This window comes from Schistocerca gregaria, chromosome 1 (assembly GCF_023897955.1).
Source record: "Schistocerca gregaria isolate iqSchGreg1 chromosome 1, iqSchGreg1.2, whole genome shotgun sequence".
NCBI classification, from domain to species: domain Eukaryota; kingdom Metazoa; phylum Arthropoda; class Insecta; order Orthoptera; family Acrididae; genus Schistocerca; species Schistocerca gregaria.
This window is the reverse complement of record NC_064920.1, coordinates 1,126,355,433-1,126,382,675: the sequence shown is the minus strand read 5'-3', so window position 1 is coordinate 1,126,382,675 and position 27,243 is coordinate 1,126,355,433. Positions and strand designations below refer to the sequence as shown.

Below are 27,243 nucleotides of genomic sequence, written 5' to 3'. Positions count from 1 at the left end.
GAATGACACACCGACCCAGGACAATTGCAGCACCTTGAACAGAGAAGTAAAAATCTTATCACGAGAAGAGAAGAAGGAAGAAACAAATCCGCAGGGACCAGATGAAAACGAAGACAAGAAAATAACAATATCTTGTTGGGACGAAATTAATTGGAAGAATATTGACGAGGAAGACGAATTAACAGAAGCATGCACAACGAATGTAGGAGGAAAGGCCGAAGTAATGAGTATTGCAGAGCTATTTGAGATGGAAACCAGGGAAAGCGAATTCAGTGAGGATAATGCCCAGTCGACAGAAGTTGAAAATAAGCTATGAGTGGGCACACAACCCAACGTATATAATGAAGGAAGTTATGAAGCTATAATTAGAGCATTTAGATGCGATTATGTGGAAGTAGGGTCGAAGAAGGAGAAGATAGACGAGGATGAGGAAAAAGTAGAGGATGTAGAAGAAAGCGTAAATGAAGGAAGAAATAGAGAAGAGGAAATAAAAGAGAGAGAAGTAGCAGTCGCAGCTTATCCTACAGAAAGTTTGAATTCACAAGGGAAATCCCTAAAAAGACACTTGTATGATTCAGTGGAGGATTCGTTGATGCAAGAGGAAGAAGAACATAACCAACCCTTTCAAATTCAAACAATTGTGAAGGCCATGGTAAAGCATATCCCAGTCAATATTGTAATTGATAGCGGAAGTGAACTGACTGCGATCTCAGAAAATTTATTAATGCAGTGTAATGCCAATGAGGAATTGCCAGTTCTGAAAACGCGTAAGGTTAAAGTAAGAGGTCCTATTACAAACAATGCTGCGGAAGTTACGATACAAACAAGGTTAACTCTTTCGTACCAAGGTCAAAAGATCGAAGCCAACTTCGTGATTATACGTAAACTAACTGTAGATTTGATTATAGGTGCAGATTTTTTAAATGAGAGACGAGCGATAATAGATATGGGGAAAGGCAGCGTAACATTCGGGAATGTCACACTTCTCTTTCAGCAAAAGCTAAAATTATAAGAAATACCAGTTATAAACAAACAATTAAGAATGATGTGAGATAAAGAGGATGAAGAATTAGAATGGTATGCACAAAAGGGGGAATCGCCTCAACTCATGTTAGAAGTCCACAAAGAAATCGACGAAAAATTGCAAGAAGTTCAAGGTATTTCGGAACACAGTAAAAGAGAATTAGGGGATATTTTACGAGATAAAGCAGAAGTATTTTTACCTAAGACTGGCAGTATTAAACACTTTCAGTACAAGTTTGAAGTAAAACAGCACAAACCATTTAGAGTGCCACCCTATACAATCCCATTAAGCTACAGGAATAAAGTATTCCAGGAGATATCTAAAATGTTAGATGATATTATTGAACCAGCTACCTCCACATATAACTGCCCGCTCCATATTGTACAAAAACGAGATGGGAGCATCAGGTTAGTGCTTGATTCCAGACAGATCAACACAATCATAATCACTGAGACAGATCGCCCAGAAAAATCAGAGGAATTGATACAAAAATTCCACTGTGCTAAGATATTTTCATCACTCGATTTACGGAGTAGTTTCTGGCAGATAGAATTGGCCCCAGAATGTAGAAAATTTACAGCATTTATCGTATTCGGTAGATGTTACCAGTTTAAACGATTGCCATTTGGTTTAAACATACCATCAGCAGCGGTAATTAGGGGATTTAATACTATACTCAGTCCTGAAATTTTACAAAAAATTACTTGTTATGTTGATGATGTGATTTTAGCAGAACCCTCTTGGGAACATCACAACGACACATTACATCAGTTTTTACAGATCATGAAAGAGCATGGAGTCACAGTAAATATCACAAAATCCAAATTTGGAAGGGGACAGGTCAAATTTCTAGGACACATTATTTCCGAGAAAGGGGTAATGCCCGACCCAGAAAAACTAACGGCAATCAAAGAATTCTGTACTCCATATAATAAGAAAACTCTCAGAGGATTTCTAGGTCTCACTGGATTCTATAAAAAAATTATTTGGATCGACTCTCTCGCAACACCACGCCTATGTGCATTGACTGGAAAAAACACGCCATGGGTATGGGATCAACAAGCCAATGAAGAATTTTTAAAAGTGAAATACGCACTGACAACAGCACCGATTTTAGCACATCCTGATCTAACACAAAATTTTTGTATGGCCACTGATAGCGCGAAAACAGGTTTAGGAGTTGTGTTATTCCAAGAATACGAACAGGCAGGGCTAAGATCACATAGAACAATTGCTTTTGCCAGTTGGGTATTCACAAAAAGCGAGAAAAACTATTCAGTCACGGAGCTGGAAGCATTGGCCATTGTATGGGGCTTCCAACGTTTTCGATACTTCCTATTCGGAAGAAAAACAAAAGTATATACTGACCACAAAGCATTAGAATTTCTTTTATCCGCCAAACTAACTCATGGGAGGTTAGCCAGATGGATGTTAATACTACAAGAATTTGTCTTCACTATTACACACATACCAGGACCAGCGAATGTATTAGCAGATGCTTTATCACGATGTCCACAGGGTGCATCCAATAACACAGGTTTGGAAGCAGCAGAAGACAAGTTTACAATGTACTATATGAAACAAGTACCTTTCGAAAACTACATTACGACAGCATTGAAAAACGTAGGCAAAGAACAGGACAAGGATCCTGAAATACTAGGAATCAAACACAAGTGGAGAAGTAAGGATTTTCCAGACATTTGACAGCACTATCTCGTAAAAAACAATGTTTTATTTTTTAGACGAAATGTTGCAACGAATGAATGGTTAATTTATATCCCAGATGAACTAATTAATAAGTACATATGGTACACACATTTAAGTAATGGCCACTTTGGACCAAAGAAATGCTTTTTAAAAATAAAACAAACAAGCCATTTTACTAATATGGAAAGACGAATTAGAACAGTATTAGTCAAATGCAAAAAATGTATGAGGGCTAAACACGTCACTTTCCAAACCAAACCACCTATGTTTCCAATAATCCCTAAAAGATTAAAACAAATAGCTGCAACAGATTTGATGGGGCCCCTCCCACGCACAAAAAATGGATATATTTTCATATTTGTCGTTTTGGAACTTACTTCTAAATATGTTACCTTGACATCATTAAAACGGGCAACAGGTCTTGCAATAAGTAAAGCCTTTAGACAAGATTTTCTCACACAAGTAGGTCGAGTGGAACGAATAATTTCTGATAATGGGCCACAATACAAATCAGTGCAATGGCAGAACACGTTAAAACAACACAAAATAAAACCCGTCTACATATCTAAGTACAAACCTAGCGTAAATCCAGCAGAACGATCTATGAAGGACATAGGCACTTTATGCTGATTATATGCAGGCAAAAGACACAACACTTGGGATATATACCTGAAAGATTTTCAAGAAGTAATAAATGAAGTGCCACATAGCACTACACTACTACTTCCAGTTACTGTACTTAAAAATATTGAAGCCCCAAACATAACCAGAGAAAATGTTAGATTTCCTATTGTACCACGTAGACAGCACAAACAAGTTATAGCAACAGCACTCTCCAACATCAGAAAGGCAGCCATTAAAAGAAAAGAAAGAGGAGATAGAACAGCAATTAAAAGAACATTCTCAGTAGGCCAGAAAGTATTTGTAAAAACACACCATCTCTCCAGCAAACAGAAACACAAAACACATAAGTTTTACGCTCCATACAAAGAACCTGTCATAATTAGTCGAATTGCTCATGATAATGCTGTGGAACTAAAGAACCCATAACAGGCAAAACCTTAGGACTTCACCACGTGAGCCATATCAAAAAGTTTGAAGATTAATTTTATTACTGGTAAATAATCAGCACAATATTTCAAGATTATGTTGCAGATAAGATCGTCAGGAAGAAGAAGAATGAAGTGAGAGGAAGGTGGGAAAGAGAAAGTAGTTTCAATAATAACACCAAGAGTACCATAGATTAAGGTGAAGGGATAAAGAATAGATAGTCTAACAGCATGAAATACTAAAATGCTATACACCACGACACTACACAAAAATAAAAAACGAATTTGAAGATTCTTGAGTAGACGTTAAGACTCCAAATATCTTAGAATTGTAACATGGAAAGGGCGCCGAAATTTGTAAAGCTTTTTAAGAAGGCGCAAAACAATGTACCTACTAGATATATGTTAGATGATTATAAGTAAAACTTTTTGTAAGAACCATTGTAAAAACTCCAGCAAGGAAGAGATGCAACGACCCACAAGTTGCAACGCGAGATGTATCAAGAAAGAAAAGGACGTAATTAGCAAGACACGATTCCTACATAGCAGGAGCGTCGAGGGAAGGGAAAGGACAGTGAAACCAACAGAAGGCCCTTGTATAGAAAGTGGGCAATAAACTTGCCCGCTAGGTGGAACCTTGCTGGGATGGAACAGGGAGCCGCACAGTGACAGCCGTGCAGAGGCGCCACGGGACGCCAGAAGAGACCCGGGGCGCTAGAAGAGCCCCCTGCAGGGACACCGGATTTTCACCGCTCGTAAACCCCAGGGCGCCCCCGACACAGCGGAGCGAGCAAAAAACGGCCCGACGAGAAGACTGCTTGGGCAAGCCACCACTGGCAAAAAATATGCGTAAAAGTCACACTACTGCTATTAAACAGCACGCTGATGCACGAAACTGAAGAAAACTTCCACAAAGTAAAAATGACACGCCCAAACAATTTATCAAAGTGTTACTAGGAGGAGAACTTCAAAGCGACTAGTTATCAATAAATATTTCCATATCCTGCCCAGAGAAGAACCAAGAAGCAAGTAAGAAGTAGAGAAAGAGCAGGAAGAACAGAAGTTGAAGATTCGCAAGATTGAGCCCAAGAAAGAAGATGGGTGAAGAATAGACGACATACCTTCCAACTCCCTATCCTATTATAAACTAGTCGTCTGCGAAGTATTACAACGAAAAACGACCGCATTCAGCGACACATAACGATGACTTTCACGCATACAAAGCCAGTAAACAACGAGATTCTGCACTCACAGCTCCATTCCATTATGGGACCTCCACAACATCGACACACAATTGCAAAGCCAACAAGGAACGACGAACGAAGCTGTACATCAAATACTTGCCCACATCCATCTCGCTCAAGTCCATCACCTTCGTGCAAAAACATTCGCCAACCTCATGCTTAAACATTCATAGGATTGTGTGAATGTGTGAAATCAAATTATGTGATGTAGGAATTGTGCAAAAGAAACGTGTGAATAACTAAATAAATTAAGCACACCAGACAGCTAATAAACTACAAAATAACAGTCATTGACTATGGACTTAAGTAAAAAATAGACTATCGATAAAAATAAGTCATTACTTCTGAAATGGACAGTATATAAAGAGACTATATACCACTTATTTCCTCCTCATAAAAATAAAAGAATAACTATATTTTACTTATTTTCTCCTTATAAAAACAAAGAATAAAAAATTATCTTGTTGGATGTTTTCCTTTTTTTCACATTTCTACCATTTGTTAGCATAATATCTCAATACTTGTGTATGTATATTTCTTTGTCAAAGCAATTCTTGGGAATAATTCTTATTTGTTAGTGTAACAATGTTGAAATGAGTGTCTAGAAACAAAAACATTTTACTTGCACATGATATTTATAAAATGTGTTAGGAATAGATTTTACTTAATTACTACATATTTCTAAGAAAATCGATGTAAAAGACTCCTCACTTTCGATAACAAACTTCTTAAAAAAACAAACTAAACACTTAAATAAAGAAAGAAAATAATTAAAGATTAATAATAGCATAAAAATATTCTTCTCTTGTCATTTTTAATTATAATGTGGAAGAATATAAAAATATAAATTAGTAATACAAACTAGCATAGAACAGAATAACGTGGCTTAACAGTACGCAACAAAATTGAGATAAATTAGAAAATTTTTGACTGACTTAGACAACGATTCAATCATTGCCTAAATTCAGTGCAAAAATTAAATTCGAAGGGTGGTGATACGTAAGGTGTCAGGCAAATCCAACACCTTCCATGTAAACCCTGGCATGATAAGCAAATCCAGTAGTATGTCACATAGCTCGGAATAAATCGTGACATTAAATTAACCAAAGTAATACGAGTAACGAGTGAGCAAATGGAATACCACAGACTAATACAAGAATGCCTGAATGCATGTCATACCTTCCCACCGTGAGACCGACGCAGTTCCGAGGGGAGAAACGAGAACAGAAGCCGAGAGCAGAACCGTGTTAAGGTAGAAGGCCCTACGATAACGGACGGACTGGACACCCACGCCGCCAGCCTGCCTGTAAGGCTACCACCCACACGTTTTAGCGTGAGACTTTTTCGCGTCTCTGTTACGTCAAGGACCACCCCCCAGCCCATGTTAAAAGCTAGAGCCCTACAGAAAAACAGTATAGATCTTACGATAACACAAAAAGGGCCACTACCACCCGCAAGTTTGAGCATGAGCCTTTTCGCGTGTCTGTTACATTAGAACCATCCCCCAGCCCATGTTAAAAGATAGAGCCCTCCAAAGGAACAGTATAGATCTTACGATAACGCTAAAAGGAACACACCAGCTAAACGTTTTAGCGTGAGACTTTTTCCCGTCTCTGTTACGTTGCAAACTTTAAAAACATTGCCCCACCACGAAAAGTATAACGTTTCTCATTGGATAGACAGAATTTTTGTAGGTGGAGCTTAAGGTTAACATTGAGACCCTGATTGGTCAGATGAAAACACAGCCATATAGTTTTTTTTTTAAACCAACTTCGTTAAATTGTAGTAAGGAGAAGTTAGAAGGGTTACTTCCGAGATGGCGAGGTGACCGGAGCTGTGCTGCCCGCCACTGTCCTGACGCTGCCTAAACACCGACAAGGTAATGAACGCACGCGATGCCGCATTTTTGAGCGGATAAGGCTTCACTCAGAACTGCAGAAGTCTCATCTGTTACACTCCTTTTTTGCGTAATACTAGTGTCGGTCATTAATTAAAACTCATGGTGTTCACATTTGCCACTTGAAGAACAGATCTGAAACGTGATGATTTTTCTTTTATATAGTTATTGAGAAGCCACATCAGCCACTGTAATTTATGACAAGTTAGATATGTAATTAAAGGTAATTGAGGGTCACTGTAGACCATTTTGATAGTTTTCTCTTTTGTGAAACTTAAATTAAACCTAGATTATAGATGTGATATGGCATAGGTCATCCTTCGATCGATTTTAGAACTTGGAAACCCATTCAGGGAATATTCGTTCACATTTTTGTTGAATGCAGTTGGTTTTTACCATCCTGTATTAAAACATCTCCTTTTATCAATAGTGCAATTTATAAACAATGTTTTGTGAGTAGAATAAAATTTCCAATGGTAAACTTAACGGTTTTTTCGACGTTATTTTACCAGCTAACTAAAAATAGGAAAGCCTTGAACCCCTTCCACTAAATTTAGTTAGTATTAAGATTCTTTTACAGGGAGTGCAGTGGAGCTGACGGTGAAATCATTAAGTATTTGGTTGTATCATCGCTAGTCTCACTGAACTCTTCTGAATTCTACATATCATGTGTGGTCTGGCGTCTCCTTACCAGCAACAGGTCCCAGGTTAAAACTAGTTAATTCCCTAAAAAACACGCTCAGAGCGTCGTTGCGCGAAAGTGGTAGGGAGACACGATATAAGAACAAACAGACACCACCATGAATTTTTAGACTTTTATCCATAAGTTTTAATATCAAATACATTTACAACATAAAGCTTGTAATCTGCTTCTTTTACCTTATACTTGGGACACACTGACGCAACAGAAAACATCAGTGTCGCCGACAACCAGTAGTCTTACAAAGAATCGATATTGTCGGCCTGGTACAATCGCTGCGACTGAACGCTCAGCCGCTACTGAGTGTGCCGATGGGAATTTCCCTTGATATTCCATTGGCAAGGGTGGACACACTTCTCAGGTGAGCATTTTGAACCATAACGAAATTGAAAATACCAGTACTTCCCTGAACTATTATATCTCGGCTCGCTGCGGCCTCTGCTGCGAGAACGTCGTCGCGATTGATACTGTCGCGCCCACGATCTGGATTTTCGTACTTCAGTTTCCAGCTCTTCGATCAGAATTTCTTTCACTGATGAAGAAGAATCACATGTCACAAGGGGCACTTCCGTTGAGGATGATTGAAGTTCATGAGTGTTTTGCATTTTCGTCATTCGATCAGCCATTTATGCTAGTAAAATATTTGGGACGCTGACAGGAAGCTTGCCTAGCCAGAGCGATTTTAAAGTTTTATCTGAAACTTTCGTTTCTCCATAGCTTTTCATTATCCAAAGCAACTGATTGGGTTTCATATCACCAATTTCTAATTCGCTAACTAATTTCTTAAGTCGACATTCTTTACTTTCCATTAAAGTCATGAACTGTCTTTCTTTAGCTAAAGAATATTTGTTGCTTTCGTCAGTGTTCACGAGATCCCATATATTTTCGACAAATCTGGGCTCTAACTGTGCTAACAAATAATTGGGTTTGGTTTCTTCAGTCTGTATTTCTGTGATTGGAAATTGTTAGCCTGATGAAAGCATACATTACGCTTTTCAGTCCAGAACAGTTTCACACCAACATTATCCACTTCAGTTTGCATATCACCGTTCCCTCGATCTACCACCATATTTGTTTCTTCTTTAAATCACGTCAGGGTCACCAGTTGTTGGTCTCCTTGTACAATTAATCACAATACACAGTATTTTAGATTCATAATTATTATTTGGAAACTTCTTCTTTGTTTTGTACCACACTCCAAAAGAAAAACAGCTGAACTCTAGGTCTCTTACTCTGTGCATTTCAAAATGTCATTTGCTTTGAAAAGAAAAATAAAGTTAACACAAAGCACAATTGCTTACACAAATCTAAATTATGAACATCAACATAACCTTATATTGTACATCTATGCTTGCTAATAGAAGAAATTCTTCTGTAGACTGTGTTCGCAATTTTTCTTGAAAAAAAAAAATGAAATGCAAAGAGTCTCTGAGACATAGGAAGAACGACCTAAACACTCAAAACAATGGCTCCTTAAGCGACCGCCATTTGTGTGTATTAATTTACTTTGCTAGCTACATGACTAATCTGAAGACTCAATGTCGAATCCCATGACTGGCGTGTTGGGAGGTTCGCACTTCTGGCCCAGTCATAACAGGGGCCAGCATTCAGTGACTGGTATCTGTAGATTTTTTACACAGCAATCCCTTGAATCATCGCTTTCTGAAAATGGCCTAATACACCGCCGAAACTAGTTGCTCAATAAAATAACAGTTGGAAATTTAGATGGCTGAAAAATGGTTTGATTCAACATTCTCAACTGAACAACCGATGTCCCGTAACTATCTGTATAAAAATGGACATACAGAGAATCTGAAGACTGGTAAAATTATTTGCGGATGGACATGGAGATGTACAGATATCGCAACTTCCCACATTCCATTGCCTTTCCAATTTTATCTTAAATGAATATGTTGAATATATATGCAAAGAAGGGTCACAGAAATGTTTGACTCATGGGAGAGAATCTCGGAAATACTAAAAAAGTGTATTGCCTGACTCATGAAAACAGATGCCAATTATCCCACAAACACTTATTACAAAGTTAACACACCTAGTATTAAGTGAAGAATTGCCCTGGAATGGGTGGCGACCATAATATATGCCACCACGCTAAATACCCTCTCCCATCCACTTCACAGTGCTTTGCAGACTATATATGTAGAAGTAGATGACTTTTGTTTGTACAGGGCCTCGGTATTTACCAATCGATCAGAAAGCATAGGGTATCAAAACAGCACAAACTCGACGCATACAAGGCGGTCAGAAACAGTCTAGAGAGCTAGTAATGGTGATCCAGGGTAGGTTCTGCTGAGAAATAATTGTTAGGAAAAAAAATTGATACGTTATGCCGCTCCTGAGTTATTTAACATTGCAGTTAGTCGATCAGGCCTTTGCGCACGCAAATCCAAGCAGAGGCAGTGTCTCCAAACGTGTTCTTCTTTTTGTTTCCTGAAACCGAACAAGAAAGCGATACAAAATTTGGACTCGGAATGGTAGTAAGGACTGAACGTGAGCCAAAGACTGAGCAGTCTCGTGCGCAATCGTCCACGCAATGAAAGCAACTGACACTAATTGTGTCTGGCGGGTCGCTTGAATTTGCGCTCGCAACGACCTTATTGGCTAACTTCAGTGCTGGTTAATTCGGAAACGGTGCAATATATCGAATTTTTTTCTTAATAGTTATTTCTCACCACAACCTACCTTGTAACATCCTTACAATCTTTTCAGACTGTTTATGACCACCCTGTTTATTTGGTCGTAGATCGAATAGATTTCGTTACTTTGCTCGAGTCTATGTTGTAAAGGGTTAGTGATCATTTTTTTTTTACTTTTTATTGCCGTTTGCCTGTTTGCTGAAGGGTCAACTGCTCCTATTTTATCTATCACATAATTAAAACGGCTGCCTTATTACTCAGAGCGCTCTATTCTTTACTCTTAGCGTTCTGCGAAAATGTGTCACCTCCTCATATACTTCCATAAGTTTATCAATAACACCTCTTGAATACTGACACGTAACAGCCGTTTTAGAATTCGATGTCTACGCAAAGATGAGAAAAACGGTAGATTTAGCAAACAGCTGGCTCAACATGTTTCACGTGCTAGGTATGCGGTTATTTCCAATCTACGCGCTACTATTTGTCTGTGCAGATGAGATTTATGCCCACAGATTTTAGCCATTCTGCTCAGACTACCTGCTACAACTTCCAAGTTTGTGTACATCTCACATACTCGCAAATTTCCAATTCTGTGAAACTATGGAACCTCTACGTAGACGTTTGCGAACAGATCGTTGCGTGCGAATCGACACCGAGTTTAATTTGGAATCGACGCATTGCTCTCCATAGATAATTTCTACTCTTAATACGACATTGGTGAACGGAATAAGAAGAAACCTTAATATATGGTAAAATGAAACGAACCCACTGCTTTATAGTGATTTGCTGGAAATATATATGCAATTACGAAATCAACTCCGTCAGCGAATATGCAGAAAGTTCCAAGTAAAGTATCTTTATAATTACATAGCCTTGACGGGCTAGTGTCACGTGACAGTGACGTTCTAGGTTCTACGAGAATCGGTTCTAGAAAGGTGTAACGTAACATCTCTGCCAGTATAAGTGTGGAGCCGGAGTGGATCGTGGTATATAGTTTCGTTGTGACTTTGCTTAAATTTTTACCAACGTTTTATTGAAACTTTAACAATGCCTCGACGTGGACGAAGTTCTCCTCCCCCAAGGTAAATTAAATTTATGTCGCACCTGAGTATAAATTTCACCTTTTTTTTAAAAAATCAAAACGTAGTAATTATTCTGTCTCAGAATGGTGAGGTAAGTGGACAGTATTTTCTGGTGTATCCATTTTGTGATTTAGCAGGATCTTCCGGCTGACAAGGAAACTTAAGATGAAATGCTTCGATATAGCTTCTGTAGTTTTGGTTGATCCCGAAACAGCAATCAGTCTCGCTGTTTTTTTAACTTCTAAGTTTGTCTTTAGGAGGCGTATGAAGGTGATGAACAAAAAATGTTTTTACTTTCTTTAAAAATTAGACGGTACATGTGACTGATCACTACATATTGCATCAGGCCTTTATGTTCCTGCTTTGTCGCCGTCATGAAGATTGCCCAATGAATAGAAAAGTGAGCTTCAGCTGTCGTTACAGTTATTCACAGCGAAATAAAATATTTCATTGAAATGCTTAGGTCAGAAGTACATGTTCAGAACCTCTGTTTATCATTTGTATTAACGCTTCTTAGTCCTTTTATTTGTTGGTGAAGGACATTTTTCCCCACAATTTGTGAAAGGACAAAGAAAAACTTGGCAGTACGGCATGTGTGCTATTGGATTTTTGCTACGCATACTAACACTTAATATTTACGGTAAAAAAAATATAAAAAAAATCCGTAATGAGTACAGCAGATTATATAATCCAGTCCAGTAACTGCTTCTATTAGATTAGGTCACATCAGATCTACTATTCGTTCCCGTACATTTACAGGGCCTAGTGGGGATTTACATGTTAGACAAACGAGGATACACAATAAATTTTTACCAAGCAACACAAGCATGTTGATGTATTTCCCACAGATCCTTAGTGAAATGGACCTCGTGGATTTTCAATACACTGAAGTGATATTATCATATTTTAGCTGTTGTAATGCGTCATCAAATGGAAAAATCATTTAACAACTGACTACATTATTGCTCTGAGTTTGTGCAGAAGGTGCAGGTGGTATTAATACTATCATTGTTTGATATTAATAGTTTATAAACCAGTTGAGTAAACTAATAAATTCATAAATGGAGTAGTAGGAGTTGGTCACCAATAAATCCTTTAGGCACCTCTTAAACTGAACTTTGATAGTAAAACAACTTACGACCTCTGAAAAGTCACAAAAACGTGTGTTCCAGAAAAGTGAACAACAAAGTGACATCAAGTATTTAAGATTATTATTCTTATTCCTAGTACTGATTCCATGAATTGAGTTGGTAGTTTGAAAAAGATATATTTTTAGAGCTATGTCATTAAGAAATAATACATTGAAAGCAGTAACTAGTATCCAAAGTGCCACTGCAGGATGTTCTTGAGTTCATACCACAAATAATTCTTAATTCCTGTGTTTGGACCCAGAAAACTTATGCCCATAGAATTCCATCATCAGTGTGTAACATGTAGTGTCTTTGAATTACATACTATTTATATGTACGCTCAGTTCTTAGTTATGGCATTCTTTGGGAACAGATATACAAAACATGAACAGTTTTAAAACTCCAGAAAACAGCCATAAGAATAATAATCAAAAATAGTAGTCAAGCTCATTGTAAAGATCTGTTAAAAACACTGGGGATTTTAACTGCTCCTTGTGAACACTCTTACCACTCTCTTGTACACATCAAAAAAACATTAGTAATTACTGCATGGTCCATGACCATGGACCAAGAGCTAGACTCAGCTTACATTTACCAAGAAAAAAAAATAAGCATAAAACTCAATACAGCATTTTCTACCAAGGAATAAAACTGTGCAATAAATTACCAGCAGAGATTAAAGAAATTGTGATAATACATCTATGGAAAAAGGCAGCTAGAAAGTATGTGTTATGCAATACATTTTATAGATTGAAAGATCACTTAAATAAAAGAGAGTAGGGGTTTGCTAAAAAATGTTATACAAATAGATGATGATGATGATGCCTACCACCAATATACAAAATATTAACTTCAGTCATTACACAGAAATTACTGGCACATACAACACAGAAAATTATAAATGAAGAACAAAAAGGCTGTTGCAAAGGAGCACGAAGATGTAAAGAGCAACTGATAATAAATGCAGAGGTGACATCAAGCTAAAACTAGAAAAAAAGGTTGCTACACTATGCATACATTGATTACAAAAAAGATTTTGATAGTGTACCCCACTCATGGCTACTACAAATATTGGAAATATACAAAGTAGATCCTAAATTGATACAGTTCCTAAACATAGTATTGGAAAGCCACACTTAATATCCAAACAAATGCAAATAATATCACTGCCAGTACAGATTAAGTGTGGAATATACCAAGGAGACTCATTAAGTCCTTTCTGGTTCTGCCTTGCTCTGAACCCACTATCCGACATGCTAAATAATACAAATTATGGATACAATATTACTGGAACATACCAACACAAAATCGCACATTTACTATACATGGAGGATCTAAAACTACTGGCAGCAACCAGTCAACAACTCAACCAATTACTAAATATATCAGAAGTATTCAGCAATGATATAAATATGGCTTTTGGAACAGACAAATGTAAGAAAAATAGCATAGTCAAGGGAAAACACACTAAACAAGATTACATATTGGAAAACCACAGTGACTGCATAGAAGCGATGGAAAAGACAGATGCCTATAAATATCTAGGATACTGACAAAAATAGGAATAGATAACACAAATATTAAAGAAGAACTAAAAGAAAACTATAGACAAAGACTAACAAAAATACTGAAAACAGAATTGACAGCGAGAAAAGACAAAAGCTATAAATACCTATGCTATACCAATATTGACCTACTCATTTGGAATAGTGGAGTAACACAGACCTAGAAGCACTCAATACAGTTACACGATCACAATGCCACAAATATAGAATACATCACATACATTCGGCAACAGAAAGATTCACGTTAAGCAGAAAGGAAGGAGATTTATCAACATAAAAAACCTACATTATGGACAGGTAGACAATTTAAGAAGATTCTTTATAGAATGAGCAGAAACTAGCAAAATACACAAAGCAATCACTCGCATAAATACATCGGCTACACCATTGCAATTTCATAACCACTTCTACAACCCTTTAGGTCACATAACATCAACAGAGTAAGAAAGTAATTTGGAAAAAGAAAATGCTACATGGCAAGCACCCGTATCATCCAACACAACCACACATTGATCAAGATGCATCCAACACATGGCTAAGAGTAGGCAATATATACAGTGAGACGGAAGGATTCATGATTGCAGTACAGGATCAAACAATAAACACCAGATATTACAGCAAGCATGTTATTAAAGATCCCAATACCACAACAGATAAATGCAGACTTTGCAAACAACAAATAGAAACAGTAGATCACATCACAAGTGGATGTACAATACTAGCAAATACAGAATACCCCAGAAGACATGACAATGTAGCAAAAATAATACATCTACTACTTTCCATACAACATAAACTAATAAAACACGTTCTCACATACAAGTATGCACCACAAAATGTACTGGAGAATGATGAATACAAATTATACTGGAACAGAACCATTATAACGGATAACACACCACCCCATAACAAACCTGACATCATACTCACCAATAAAAAGAAGACATTAACACAACTAATTGAAATATCCATACCCAATACAACAAATATACAGGGAAAAAAATTGAAAAATACATCCAACTGGCTGAGGAAGTCAAGGACATGTGGCATCAGGATAAAGTTGACATTATACCAATTATACTGTCAACTACAGGAGTCATACCACACAATATCCACCAGTACATCAACAAAATACAGCTACATCCAAATGTATACAACTACAGAAATCTGTAATTATTGATACATGTTCAATTACCCGAAAGTTCCTAAATGCAATATAACATATACCGTACAGTTGAAAGGAAGTCGCGCTTGATGAAGGTCCGCGTCACTTTCCAATTTTAACCAGACATAACGTCTGAGAAAGGAAAGAAAGAAATAATAATAATGCTTATAAAACATTCCACATAAAACCTTCACACTGGTTTTTCCCTTTTCTAGAAAAACTTACCCCAAGCTATGTGTAGCACAATAGTAACACCTATTCTTCTTTCTGAGCTCAACATCACACTCATTATAGTAGGATGCTCAGTTTTTCAGTATAGCATATGGAAAGTTGTGGTACAGAAAATGGCCGTGTGTGTGTGTGTGTGTGTGTGTGTGTGTGTGTGTGTGTGTGTGTGTGTGTGTGTTTGCAGTGAATGAGAATGATAGTGAGATATGAGTGAACAGTGTAGCATTACATTGTGTAATAAGTTATTTGAAGGAAAAAAAAGAGAGAGAGAGTGGGAGTGTAAATGTATGAGAATTAGCTTAAAATAAATTGGTCTAAATTTGTAAATACTTAAACATGTCCGATACCCTTGTAAAAAGAGATCCACAGGTGAGTAAAGCTACTACCACTATGTTGCCCGCTTCTCCCCCCCCCCCCCCCCCCCCCCCTGCCCCCCCTCCAAAAAAAAAGCATATCTATAAAAAAAGATGCTGTGACTTAACGGGAAAGCGCTGATAAATACACAATTAAAAAAACAGACAAACACATACACAAATATCAAGCTTTAGCAACCCATGGTTGCTTCATCAGGAAAGAGAGGAGGAGAGGGAAAGACAAAGGGGTGTGGGTTTTAAGGAGGAGTGTAAGAAGTCATTCCAATCCCGGGAGCAGAAATAAGCAGATAGATTGATAGATAAATAAATCCTGTCTTACATTAAGGAATAACAATAAGCATAGTATGCCAGCTTTTTATTTTTATGTTGTTTGTGTTGACAACATTTGCATTGCATATATAGATTTGTTTGGGTGCTTTAACAATATGTAGTGTGCACCTTCCAGTTGAATTCAACAAGATGTAATCCTAAAAATTTAAGTCAACTTCTTCTCTTATAAGTTTTAGTTGCCAATAAGTATTTTTACTAAGTTTAATGAAGAAGAGTTGGCTAGGCACTGTTTATTAATGAAATTTTATTAGACAGTTTTTCTAAGACTCTACTTGATTTGCTATTTATTGCAATGTTTGTATCATCTGTAAACAAACCAAACTTGGCAGCTGGTAATATTACAGATGAAAGGTCATTGATACATAATTCTTAAAAGTATCATTGACTGACTTTCTGCGAATGGTCTTGCTGTCAGCTTTAAAAAGACCCAACATATTGAGTTCTGCACATCTAGAGGTACTACACCAATTATAATTTTAATACATGGTGAGGAAATACTAATTTGGATGCAAACTTCAAAATTCTTAAGTGTCCACCTGGATACGAATTTAAATTGGAAGAAACACATTTCGGAACTCCTAAAACAATTTAGTTCAGGCGTATTTGCACTTAGATTTATTGCAAATCTTGGAGAGAAAAATTGGTAAGCAGACATATTTTGCATATTTTCAATCAATGATGTCATATGGAATAATGTCCTGGGGTAACTTACCTTTAAGAAAGAAAGTCTTAATTGTGTAAAAGTGTGCAGTAAGAATAATGTGGTGCTCACCCAAGATCATCTTGTAGAAATCTGTTTAAGGAGTTTGGCATTCTGACTTCTGCTTCACAGTATATTTATGAAATTTGTTGTAAATAATCTACTGAATTTCAAAAGGAACAATGATGTACATATTTACAATACCAGAAGGAAAAACTATGTTCATTACTCCACATTAAGGTCATCTTCAGCACTAAAATGGGATCACTTGCCAATTGACATAAAATTCCTGACAGTAAAGTAAAACTTGAAAACAAAGTGGAACTTTTCCGGAAGAACGTCTACTATTGTAATGTGGTATAAGGCGGTGGGTAAGACTCGCTAACCCACAACATCTGTATGTCTTTTTGTTTTAGAAAAAACCTCAAATGTTCAGAATGTACCATATTATGTGCAAATTAATTTGTGATGTGAATCTAAAATGACTCGTTAATGATCCATACACACACATATATCTATGCAAATGCACCTCCTACACATGTGACTACTGTCAATGGCATGTCAGAAGCTGAGAACTGCCAGAGACCGTGGTCACGTGTGTCAAAATATCATAATTGGTCTAACGTGAGATAGCTTTGGGGGAAAGAAAACAGTGAAATAAAGTTATTATTATTAAGTGTTACATTTTTCATTCATGCCATGAACACTGCATGTAGAACTCCAGTTCGTATCTTTTAGGTGTTTTCTGAAGTAATCAGTTTTCGGCTTACTGACTATCCTCTTGAAATTACATTTAGTTGTTTTGTGTTGTTCATTGTTAACATTTAACTAAAGACACTGCCTGTTGTGGACTGAGGCCATTGGCTATTGGTTGTGAAATGATTGTGTTCATTAAACCTTTCTTTTAAGATACTGTCAATGGCTGGCTGTCGGCAGTTAGCTATCCTAGTTAGAAAATCTATGGTAGGAATTATGTTAAATGATAGTGTTGCTGTGGTAAATTTGTACTGGAAGAGTTTGTTACAAAACCTATCTACATTAAAATCATCAGCAACCACTATTTCTTTGCTTCTATTGTTAACTAGGTCAGTACACCTTCAAGGTGATTTATAAACAGATCAGTCACCTGCAGGTGCTCAGTGTACACTTCCTGTATGAAGGATTTATTATGACATTCTACTTCTGTCCCACATGCTGCTCGAGACAAAATTTATGAATGTCTGTGTTCTTAAATTTGACAATTCCTGAGTAATGTGGCAACTCCTTTTTCCTTTTCCGCTCTATCAAAGTGAGATGCTAACCTAAATGCTGTAACACTTACTGTGTCTGTACTTGTGATCACTGATATTTAGAAAGGCAGATCAACTGGTTTTGATGACTGTAAGTTAATTCATCACTGCAGATAAGTAATTCATTAATATCACCTTTTAGTCATAAAATGTTTTGATGCATTATAGATAGATAGCAATTCACATTGACTGAGATAATATTGGGTAGAAAAAATTTATGCCGATAGGCTCTCCTTTACCATAAATCACTACCATTTGGTTCGAAATAGGTGTTATCACAATTAAAAATCCCATGGAGTGGAATGTGTGTTTTAATAACATTTGGGTTAAAGCTGATTGGGATCCTTGGCTTTTTTTGTACAAATGAGACTACTAACACCTTGCTGATTGTTTGAACTGTCACTCTGCGAGGGTCTCTTTGTTAATGCAAATTGCACAGAAGATGGATATTCTACTCTCTTTCTAGAGGAGCAGTTATAGGGGAAAAAGAATATGGTCCAAATAACTGCTTAAGTCACAGTCTATTTCCAAAATGGAATTCCTTTGACAGCATTTTTTTATGCCATTGACTGTCATATTGTGGAGAAATAATGAAAATAAAAATGTTGTCATTGCCAGAAACATAATAAAACTTCATTTTGACTGTGACCCGATGCAACAGAAATGATTCATTGAAATTTCTCCTGCACCGAATTTTACACTAAAAAATTAAAATGTTCTAGGCCAAGACTTAATCTGGAGAACAATATTTGTAGGAAATGCTGTGGCCAGTAGGTACTGACTAATTTTTGTCACATTTTTAGTCTCTGAAGAATTTGTGAAACTGTGCTATGTGCAACTACCTTGAAGCGCAATGAAGTAGATTGTCAAGAGGGTTAAGGGATAAGAAAGAAATTACATTGTTTGTCTAAACTATCCTAAGAGTTGGAAATAAATTGATGTAATTTGTTTGAACACCCTACAAAAGAAAGTCTCAGGGCAGATTGCAAAATAGTTGCATTTTATACGGGTACTATCTTTTTTACGGATTCATACTGATGGGAAGGAGGTAAAAATATTGATACTTGCTTCAGACTTCGTTTCCATGACAGGCATCATGTAGAACATGCTCATACATGTTCATTTCTAGAAAAGCAGAAGTGGCATGAAGAGGTAGAAGTTGCTTGAATGATTTTGTTTAGTCAGAAGTTATTTTGGGTTACAACAAATTCTAAAATATTAGTATAGCTAATGAATGTTGACACTTTTTATGCTGACTGAAGATAAAGTTAATACTGCCAGATTTCTCTGCTCCAAGCATCCCTGTAAGAAAGTTTGGTGCACATGTCTCATAGAGCCTATATGGGTAAGCTAATCATCACTTTGATACAGAAAGAAAGAAAATATAAAATACAGAAATTAGTTAATTACTTACAGCTCTGTTTGCGTACTACAGCAGGAGAAGATTTACTTGTGTAATTATCAGTAGTCCTGTCCCCACTGGGTAACATAAGCAACATGCTGAGTTTTGCTGTGTTATACATTTTGCCAAAATAAGGAAATATTTTGAAGTTTTCGTTTTAATGTTTTTAAAGTGAATTTACACTGGGACTTTTCCTTAGGTCCTAGAAATAGCTGCACCCAGATCAATGTTTCCACACAATTTGTTATTGTAGGGTTATTTGACAGCTTCCACAAATTTATCTTCTTAGTGTCAAGTGTAATTACACTGTATAGGATATGTCATGTTGACTGATCTGCTTTCTGCTGGTTGTTCGTGTCTTTCCTGCATGATATTTCAACTGTGTGACCTGCAGTCTTCTTCAGGTGCTGTCTGATACCAATTCCAGTATGGAACGAATCCGGTACTTATGCCTACATTGGGCTAGAGACTCTGTCCATGGTATGCACTGACCAATGCAAGCAGACTAGCATTTTCTTCTAGCCACAGCTTTGCCGACCACTGTGCACATACTTGTGGTTATTATCTGTTGTCAGTCTTTCGCTGTATTAAGTTCTGAATGACATCCAAGCCATGCTATTTGTTTTATATTCCAATTATCATTTACATTCTCCTGTGATCTAGAACATTCTGTTACCATGATATGCCATGTTAGATGTTCTGTCCGAAGTCCTTGCATGGCAGGAGCAGCTGCAGTGTTACTTTCAGGCTGATTGTATTGAAATTGCCACTTGAGACTCTGAAGAATCTCCTCAGATATTGTCTGTTGCCTGAGGTAACATTTCACGTGTGTTCTTTGTTACGTTACGTTTACTGGGCAGATATTTCTAACTCTGTCTTCATACTTAGGTCCTTTGAGGTCTTCATGCAATTGCTGACTTGGTTGCCTGTCTGTCTGGTGTGCCTTAGGTGCAGCTTGCACCTGATGTCAATAGTACTGATCACCTGGCCAGTGTATGCCATACAACATTCACATTGTATGTGGTAAATGCCTGATTTCTGTTGATGTAGGCCATCCTTCACACTTCATAGGATAGCCTTAATCTTGGTGGGTGGGCAGAACACGATTTTAATATTATGTTTGTCGAGAATTCCTCAACATATGGCAAATAGGCAACCTTCTGCATTTCTTCTTGCACCTCTTCAGGAACCTCTGACAGGAAACAGAGTGCAGTGCCTTTTGAACATCTTCAGAAGAGTATAAATTTCTGTAGAACATAGATTGTAGATATTCTGTGCTGGATAATGGCAACTGCTGGCTTGCCGGTACAAGTCGGTGTGAGTGAGTTCGTGTTACACACTGTTACTGATGGTGCATCTGCCTTCCTCTTAACCAATGTATCTGGAAAGAGAGTAGTCCATCCTTCTCCAGATTAATGTTAGGGTGGCGTGAGTTTACGTGTTCCAAGAAAACATCGAGCTTTTCCCTCTCGTTGGGTCATATGACAAAGGTGTCACTCGTGTACCTAGGAAAAAAAAAAGTATTCAATGTAAATGCCTTATCTTCAAATTTTCCGATAAAGGATATCTAAAAACATTATAAATGTAATATCTGCTTAATTGGTTAAGTGATAATTACATTTAAACATTTTCTGTTAAATAAATGTGTACAGAAAGGTCGGAACAAAACTCCTGAGTTAACTAGTTTCCAACACTCTAGTGTGTACGGTCCAGTTAATATTTATTTTCTAAATAAGTTTTCCCCCATTTGCAAAAGTCTTTAATGATAGCACTTTTGAGATGTTGCAGTTTTGTCATTTCAAATGATTGTTTCCTTTAACCTGAAATGAAAACTAAATTCCTTTATTTATACGGTTGATGCTTCATACTTCAATTCCATTTTAACTCTGATTTTAATAGCTCATAATAGGATTTTGTTTTCTAAAATAACCAATAAAAAGAAGTGAGATTACTACTCAATTTATGAATCATTAAGTGGCAGAAATGGCAGCTAACTGTGCTGCTTGATTCATATTGTTAGTGGGATAAAGTGAGAGCCTGCCTGGCACAGAGTAGCAGGTTCAGTGTATAGCCCTCAGTTGGAATTGTTAGAGCTTTTTGTTGACAACTGTAAGCATATTCACTGCTTATTGATAAATCTTTATCACCCTGCTGTCTTATAACAACATATTCTCAATAAAATCTCTTTGGATTTATTGTTGTCAGTTCAGTGTTACTAGCATTTCAAAAGGCATAGTCTACTTGCATTTGATTGGTTTGAATGATTTGGACTATAAAGATTCCAATCTAAGAACAGTGATATTTAGGATCACGAACAATATTCTGTTAATTCATCATTCAACACTCAACAGTTTGCAAAAAGCAATAAACTGTGTACCACTAAGTAGCTTGAAAACTTTGCACACTGAATTTGTAGTGTGTGTGTGTGTGTGTGTGTGTGTGTGTGTGTGTGTGTGTGTGTGTGTGTGTGCGTTTTCGGATTTGGAAATGAGACTTTACAATTAAATCCACATCATTCTCTAAGATGTTAATTAATCAGAATAACATTTTTTTTCATGGCTGCACAGTGCTGTGGCTCACAATGAAGTACTGGAAATTTGGGAAGCTCTAAAACTATTTCTGTATCTCATAGTCAGTTAGTGACACTTTTATTTTTTTAGGCAGCTAGATATTTTTGACCATTGCAGTAAAGTTGAACTCTCATGTTAGGGTACACTGTCCTTCACTGTCTTCTGCAAATTTACACAATAAGAAACTCAGGGTTATTTTATTGCATTGACATGTTCTGAAAGTCTTCATTTGCAACAGTGTTAGCTAATATTTAAATACTAGAAAATGTTATGTCTTGTGAAAAAAGTAGCAGTTACAAATATTAAACATAATTGGAAAATAGTGTAAATACAGGCCACAGTTCTGTTTAATACTGTAATTCTTTAATGTTGTCTACCATGATTTGTTTCAGTAATTGTTGCTAATTTTTGTATGGGTCCACCTGAGCATGTCCTCTAAAACTTAATTTTTGGCACTCTTGAGCTGCTTTCGTTATCCATTACTCAATACTGTGCAGGGTGTCCCAGTAGGAGTGGTCAGTGTTCAAGGATATGACAGTTTGGGTCTAAAATCCATGCATTAAGAGCTGTGAACACCTGTTGATGTGTTTCACAGTAACAAAGGTAAGATTGCTCATACCTCATAAAGTATGTACTTTAGTGCCTGTGTTTGCTCTCGTATATCTGAATGTTGATAATTCCTCCTGGGGCACTCTGTACCGGCTGCTGCATTGCTCACATTGTTTTGTAAACTTTCCATCTTTGCCCAGATCTTCTTGGCTTAATTAATTACATAAACAACCATACCTTGAAAATAAATATATAGTGGGTACTGGTTCAAAGAATTAGCCTTGTTATGCATTTGTGAGAATCCTATGAAGGACACTGATAATCCTATTCATCCCTTAAGCAGAAAACTCTTGATCATTTTAAACATAGTACAGGTTTTTACAGCCTTGTAAACACTTGGAATGACAGAGAAATATCACTGTCAGTCACCTCCATCTGAATTAGAAATTGAATGGGAGTTAAAACAGTTAAGATAATACTTGTGGTAATTCAGCTATTGGCAGACATGATTACATTTGAAAAAGGGTTCAATCTCAAACTGTTAAAATACCTATTCATCTGACAAGGCAGCTGGTGGTGTGTATAGAGAAATACAAAGTAGCAAGACACAAAAATTTCTTAAAGTACACTATTAAGCCATAGCTTGGGACAGCTGTGCAATAGAGGTGTGATGGAGAGGAGAATATAAAATGGAATAATTGGTTTTTATCTTAGTTAGTGGCAAACTTTGATTCACTAGTAGGATGGATTGAAACTGTAATCGGTCTCTCACATTCCATGAAAGTCACTTCTCTGACTTACACTGAATGGCTAATAAAACATGCAGGCTCCAACTGAGATTTGAACTTGAAGAAACAGTATATATACAAAACAAGGCATCACAGATGGGCCCAATCTGTACTAACTTTCATAAATCAAAGAAATGCCGAAAACTGTCATTTGGTACACAATACTAAATACATCATCAAAAATGTTTTTGATCATTTTTACTGTTGAAACCTCCTGCTAGATTAGAACTGTGCTGTACTGCAACTTTAACCTGAGCTTATAGTTTTGTGTAAGCTATGGGACATCTCCTCCCCCTCCTCCAGTTTTGTGTATGATGTTCTCACCAGTTAAGCCATCAAAGCATTCTTCAAATTGTCTATCTGCAAAACATGTACTTGTTATGAGGGAGTTGCTTGGCTTGGTCCATGTTCTTCAGTAATGGATAAAGATGTGAGAGATATAATTCATCTTAAAATGTAAATACAAAAACATTTTAAAGTAGCTGTGAATTAATGCTAAGGATGTTAGTCTGACAAATTTAGTCACAAATGATTATATAAGGTATCACATGTCAAAAATAGTTTGTGATATTTATGATGCCATTGTTAAACTGTGACCTCCGGTTACTAAAATCTTGACAGCAATCAAATTCTAGATTTCTGCAGACTGTATCTTCAATACAATTGCTCTTTACATTAAAATGAAGATTGCAAAATATTGTAAATTCATGTGCAATGTTGATCCCAGTCAGTAAAATTACTAAAGCCCACATTATGCACACAATTGACTTACTCCCTGGAAAATAGAAGTATTTATTTTGGCTGTTTTATTTCTACAACATCATGTGCATTATACCCCATGGGGTGCTACTAACATCTAAAGTATCACAATATAGTATGTTTTTTCCTTCTTTCTAGAGCTGCCCCAGTGCCTGCTCGTGCACCACAGCACAACCAGCCAGCTCATCCTCCTCCTCAACAAGCGGCACCTCCAATGATGCAAGCAGAGCAACCGTCTATGTTCAAGCAGATGGCAGCAACAGCTGGTGGAGTAGCTGTTGGTTCTGCAGTGGTAAGTTCTTTCTTATATTTAGTCAAGATTATTGTGCATTATGAAGTGGAAAATATTAAAATCGTTAATAATATTGTATCACATATTTACAGGGTCATGCAGTGGGACACGGCCTTACTTCAATGTTCAGTGGGGGTGGTGGCTCTAGTGCCGACACTGTTCCTCAAGCACAAGCACCAGCACCACAACAGAGTTACAGTAACCAGCCAACGGAACCAACCGGACCTTGTGCATGGGAAATAAAGCAGTTCCTACAGTGCGCTCAGCAGCAGAGTGACCTTTCACTTTGTGAAGGTTTCAATGAAGCTCTGCGGCAGTGCAAAACATCAAATCGTAAGTGATGAACCTACAATAAACTAATGATAAATTTGTAGTTACCTGTTTGAGCAGACTTGGATGGGTGACCATCCAGGCTGCCATGTGCTGTTGTCATTTTTCGGGGTGCACTCAGCCTTGTGATGCCTATTGAGGAGCTGCTTGACTGAATAGTAGAGGCTGCAGTCAAGAATACCATCATAATGACTGGGAGAGCAGTGTGCTGACCACACGCGCCTCCTATCCGCATCCTCCACTGAGGATGACATGGTGTTCAGATGGTCCAGTTAATTTTATTCTTGATTTTAACATTTGCTTAGTTTAGGCAGATTTCCTTACCACTGCACAAATCAGACACAGTGATCATCGTAGCTGCATGGACTACTCTAGCACGCCATTCGTCGGACCCAGATTTTCAACTTAGTCACACAGCACTGAGTAGTGCTCCTTGCCCATTATCTCAGTTACTCACATAATTTGCCAATTCCCATAAGATTTGAGCTTGGTGTGCATCTGTACTCAAGTGATAAATCACTCATCCTGACTGTAATTATGTATATGTGGTGTCTGTTCTTTCGGGCTGTTGCTGAAGAATCAGCAGTTCTCCTTTTATTTGAAGCTAATGAGTGCCATATTTTTACACACAGTGTTTTAATCGGCTCTTGTTTGCCTTAAAATTAAATTTCCTTCAAAGATTTTCATTTACTTGCATTGCCTTTATGTAGAATGGGACTAGAGCTCAGTTCTCATTGTAATCTGTTTTGTGTAAAACATTTGTAAATAGCACCCTCTAGATCCATACACATGGCCAGCTTCATAGTTTTATAACTTGTCAGAGTATCAGTAGAAGCAAGCTTAAATATAAAAATTTGTGATGCTTGACTTTTAACGTGCCAATCTTGCACTCATTGGATAACTTCATTGCAGATCCACAGTCTGTTTTTGCAGTTTCTAATTTCTTTTGAGCCGCTGGGGTTTCATATCACAAGGCAATGCTAACTTTTGATGCCTAAAACGCAAAGAAGTTATAAAGAAGATATTAATGTACCGGCACAAACTCCAGCCTTTACAATCAGCATATCACCTTTCCAACTATTTCATTTCTTGCCAAGGCTGGATAATTAGTACATTATTAAACCCACCTTGGCATACATACCAAAAGTAAATTCAGAACTTAAGCACGTCATCTACTCTTAAAATTCTAATTTTCGTATAGACATGATTGATATAATAGTTTGCACAGTGTTTTAAAATATTTGGCAAAATCAATATTTGTGTTAATGTTTGTTATTTTCTCTTGATTGCAGGAATTGATATGGTGGACTGGGTTTAACTGCTAAGCAGCTGTCAGAACTAAAGAACAGAAAAAAATGCTTGTGCACTTCTAGTTTTTGGATCTTGCAGTAACCATTTAACTTTTGTCTCTTATGTTGTTTAATTCTGATAATGGCTGCTTAGCAGTTGGAAAAAGTCAACCCACTTAATTTCTGTGCTAAAATTTCAATAAAACAAATTTTTAATGTTAGATTGCATACTCCTTAGACAATGTCTAGTTTAACATTAATTTTTAACTTAAGAAATATTAAAACTTTGAGAAAGTATGCATTTATTTATACTTCCCAATTACATTTTGCAGACTTGCCTCTTTGAGCGGAACTGGACATCAGCAGGATAGTTGAATTTGCTGTTGAAGCATGAAGTAGCAGCATGAAAATTCTAGTCTCAGTGAACAAAAATATCAAAGCCTAGGTGTAAAAATTCCAACTCTTCTTGGAGCTATTATCCAACATTGCTGTGTTAATATTCACTTGACAACTGAGAAAGTTTTCATTATGATGTAAGCAGGGTACTGAGAAATAAAGTTAAAGGTTGTAAAGTTGTTAGTGTTGATCTTGACTGTATATGTTGAAAATAAAATTGACATAGAAGGCTGTATTTTTTACTAAAACCTGAAAATGTTGGATTTGCATTTATATACCACTAGTACATTGTCAACAATTGCATGGAAAATTCCAAATGTGCTGGCACTTTCAAACTTTGACAATTTTGTGTCATACTTCTAGGTGATAGCAGGGCATGAATAAAGTTTCATCCTTAATTCGTTGTGTTAAACTATTTTGTGGAAATCTGTTGTGTGATAAACAGTGCTTAGAAGTGTAGCCATTGAGTTAAGCCATTTGTAGACAAAGTGCAGCTGTCTCACATAGTTGTGTGCAAAAACAATGTGTTGGGGTAATTTGATTTGCCATTGTTCTAAAATTTTTCAGTCGTAGAAACAGTTGAAACAAGTTTTCACTTTTTTGTCCGTAAGACCCAACAAAATAACTTTTAATGCGAGAAGTTTCAATAAGCGCGCGCGCGATCGCGTGCGCACACACACCAAAAAAAAGTACGGAAATCAGTATGTGTATTTTTGTACTCCAGCCC

At 36.9% G+C, this 27,243-nt stretch overlaps 1 protein-coding gene across 1 annotated transcript; it reads left to right on the top strand.

The window, feature by feature from the left end:
• Positions 1 to 11,147: 11,147 nt before the first annotated feature.
• LOC126283967 (coiled-coil-helix-coiled-coil-helix domain-containing protein 10, mitochondrial) lies at positions 11,148 to 26,744 on the top strand. Its single transcript, XM_049982429.1, has 4 exons — positions 11,148 to 11,360; positions 24,348 to 24,501; positions 24,594 to 24,834; positions 26,453 to 26,744. The coding sequence occupies exons 1-4, from the start codon at positions 11,326 to 11,328 to the stop codon at positions 26,464 to 26,466; spliced, it is 444 nt and encodes a 147-aa protein (XP_049838386.1). The 5' UTR covers positions 11,148 to 11,325; the 3' UTR covers positions 26,467 to 26,744.
• Positions 26,745 to 27,243: the final 499 nt, after the last annotated feature.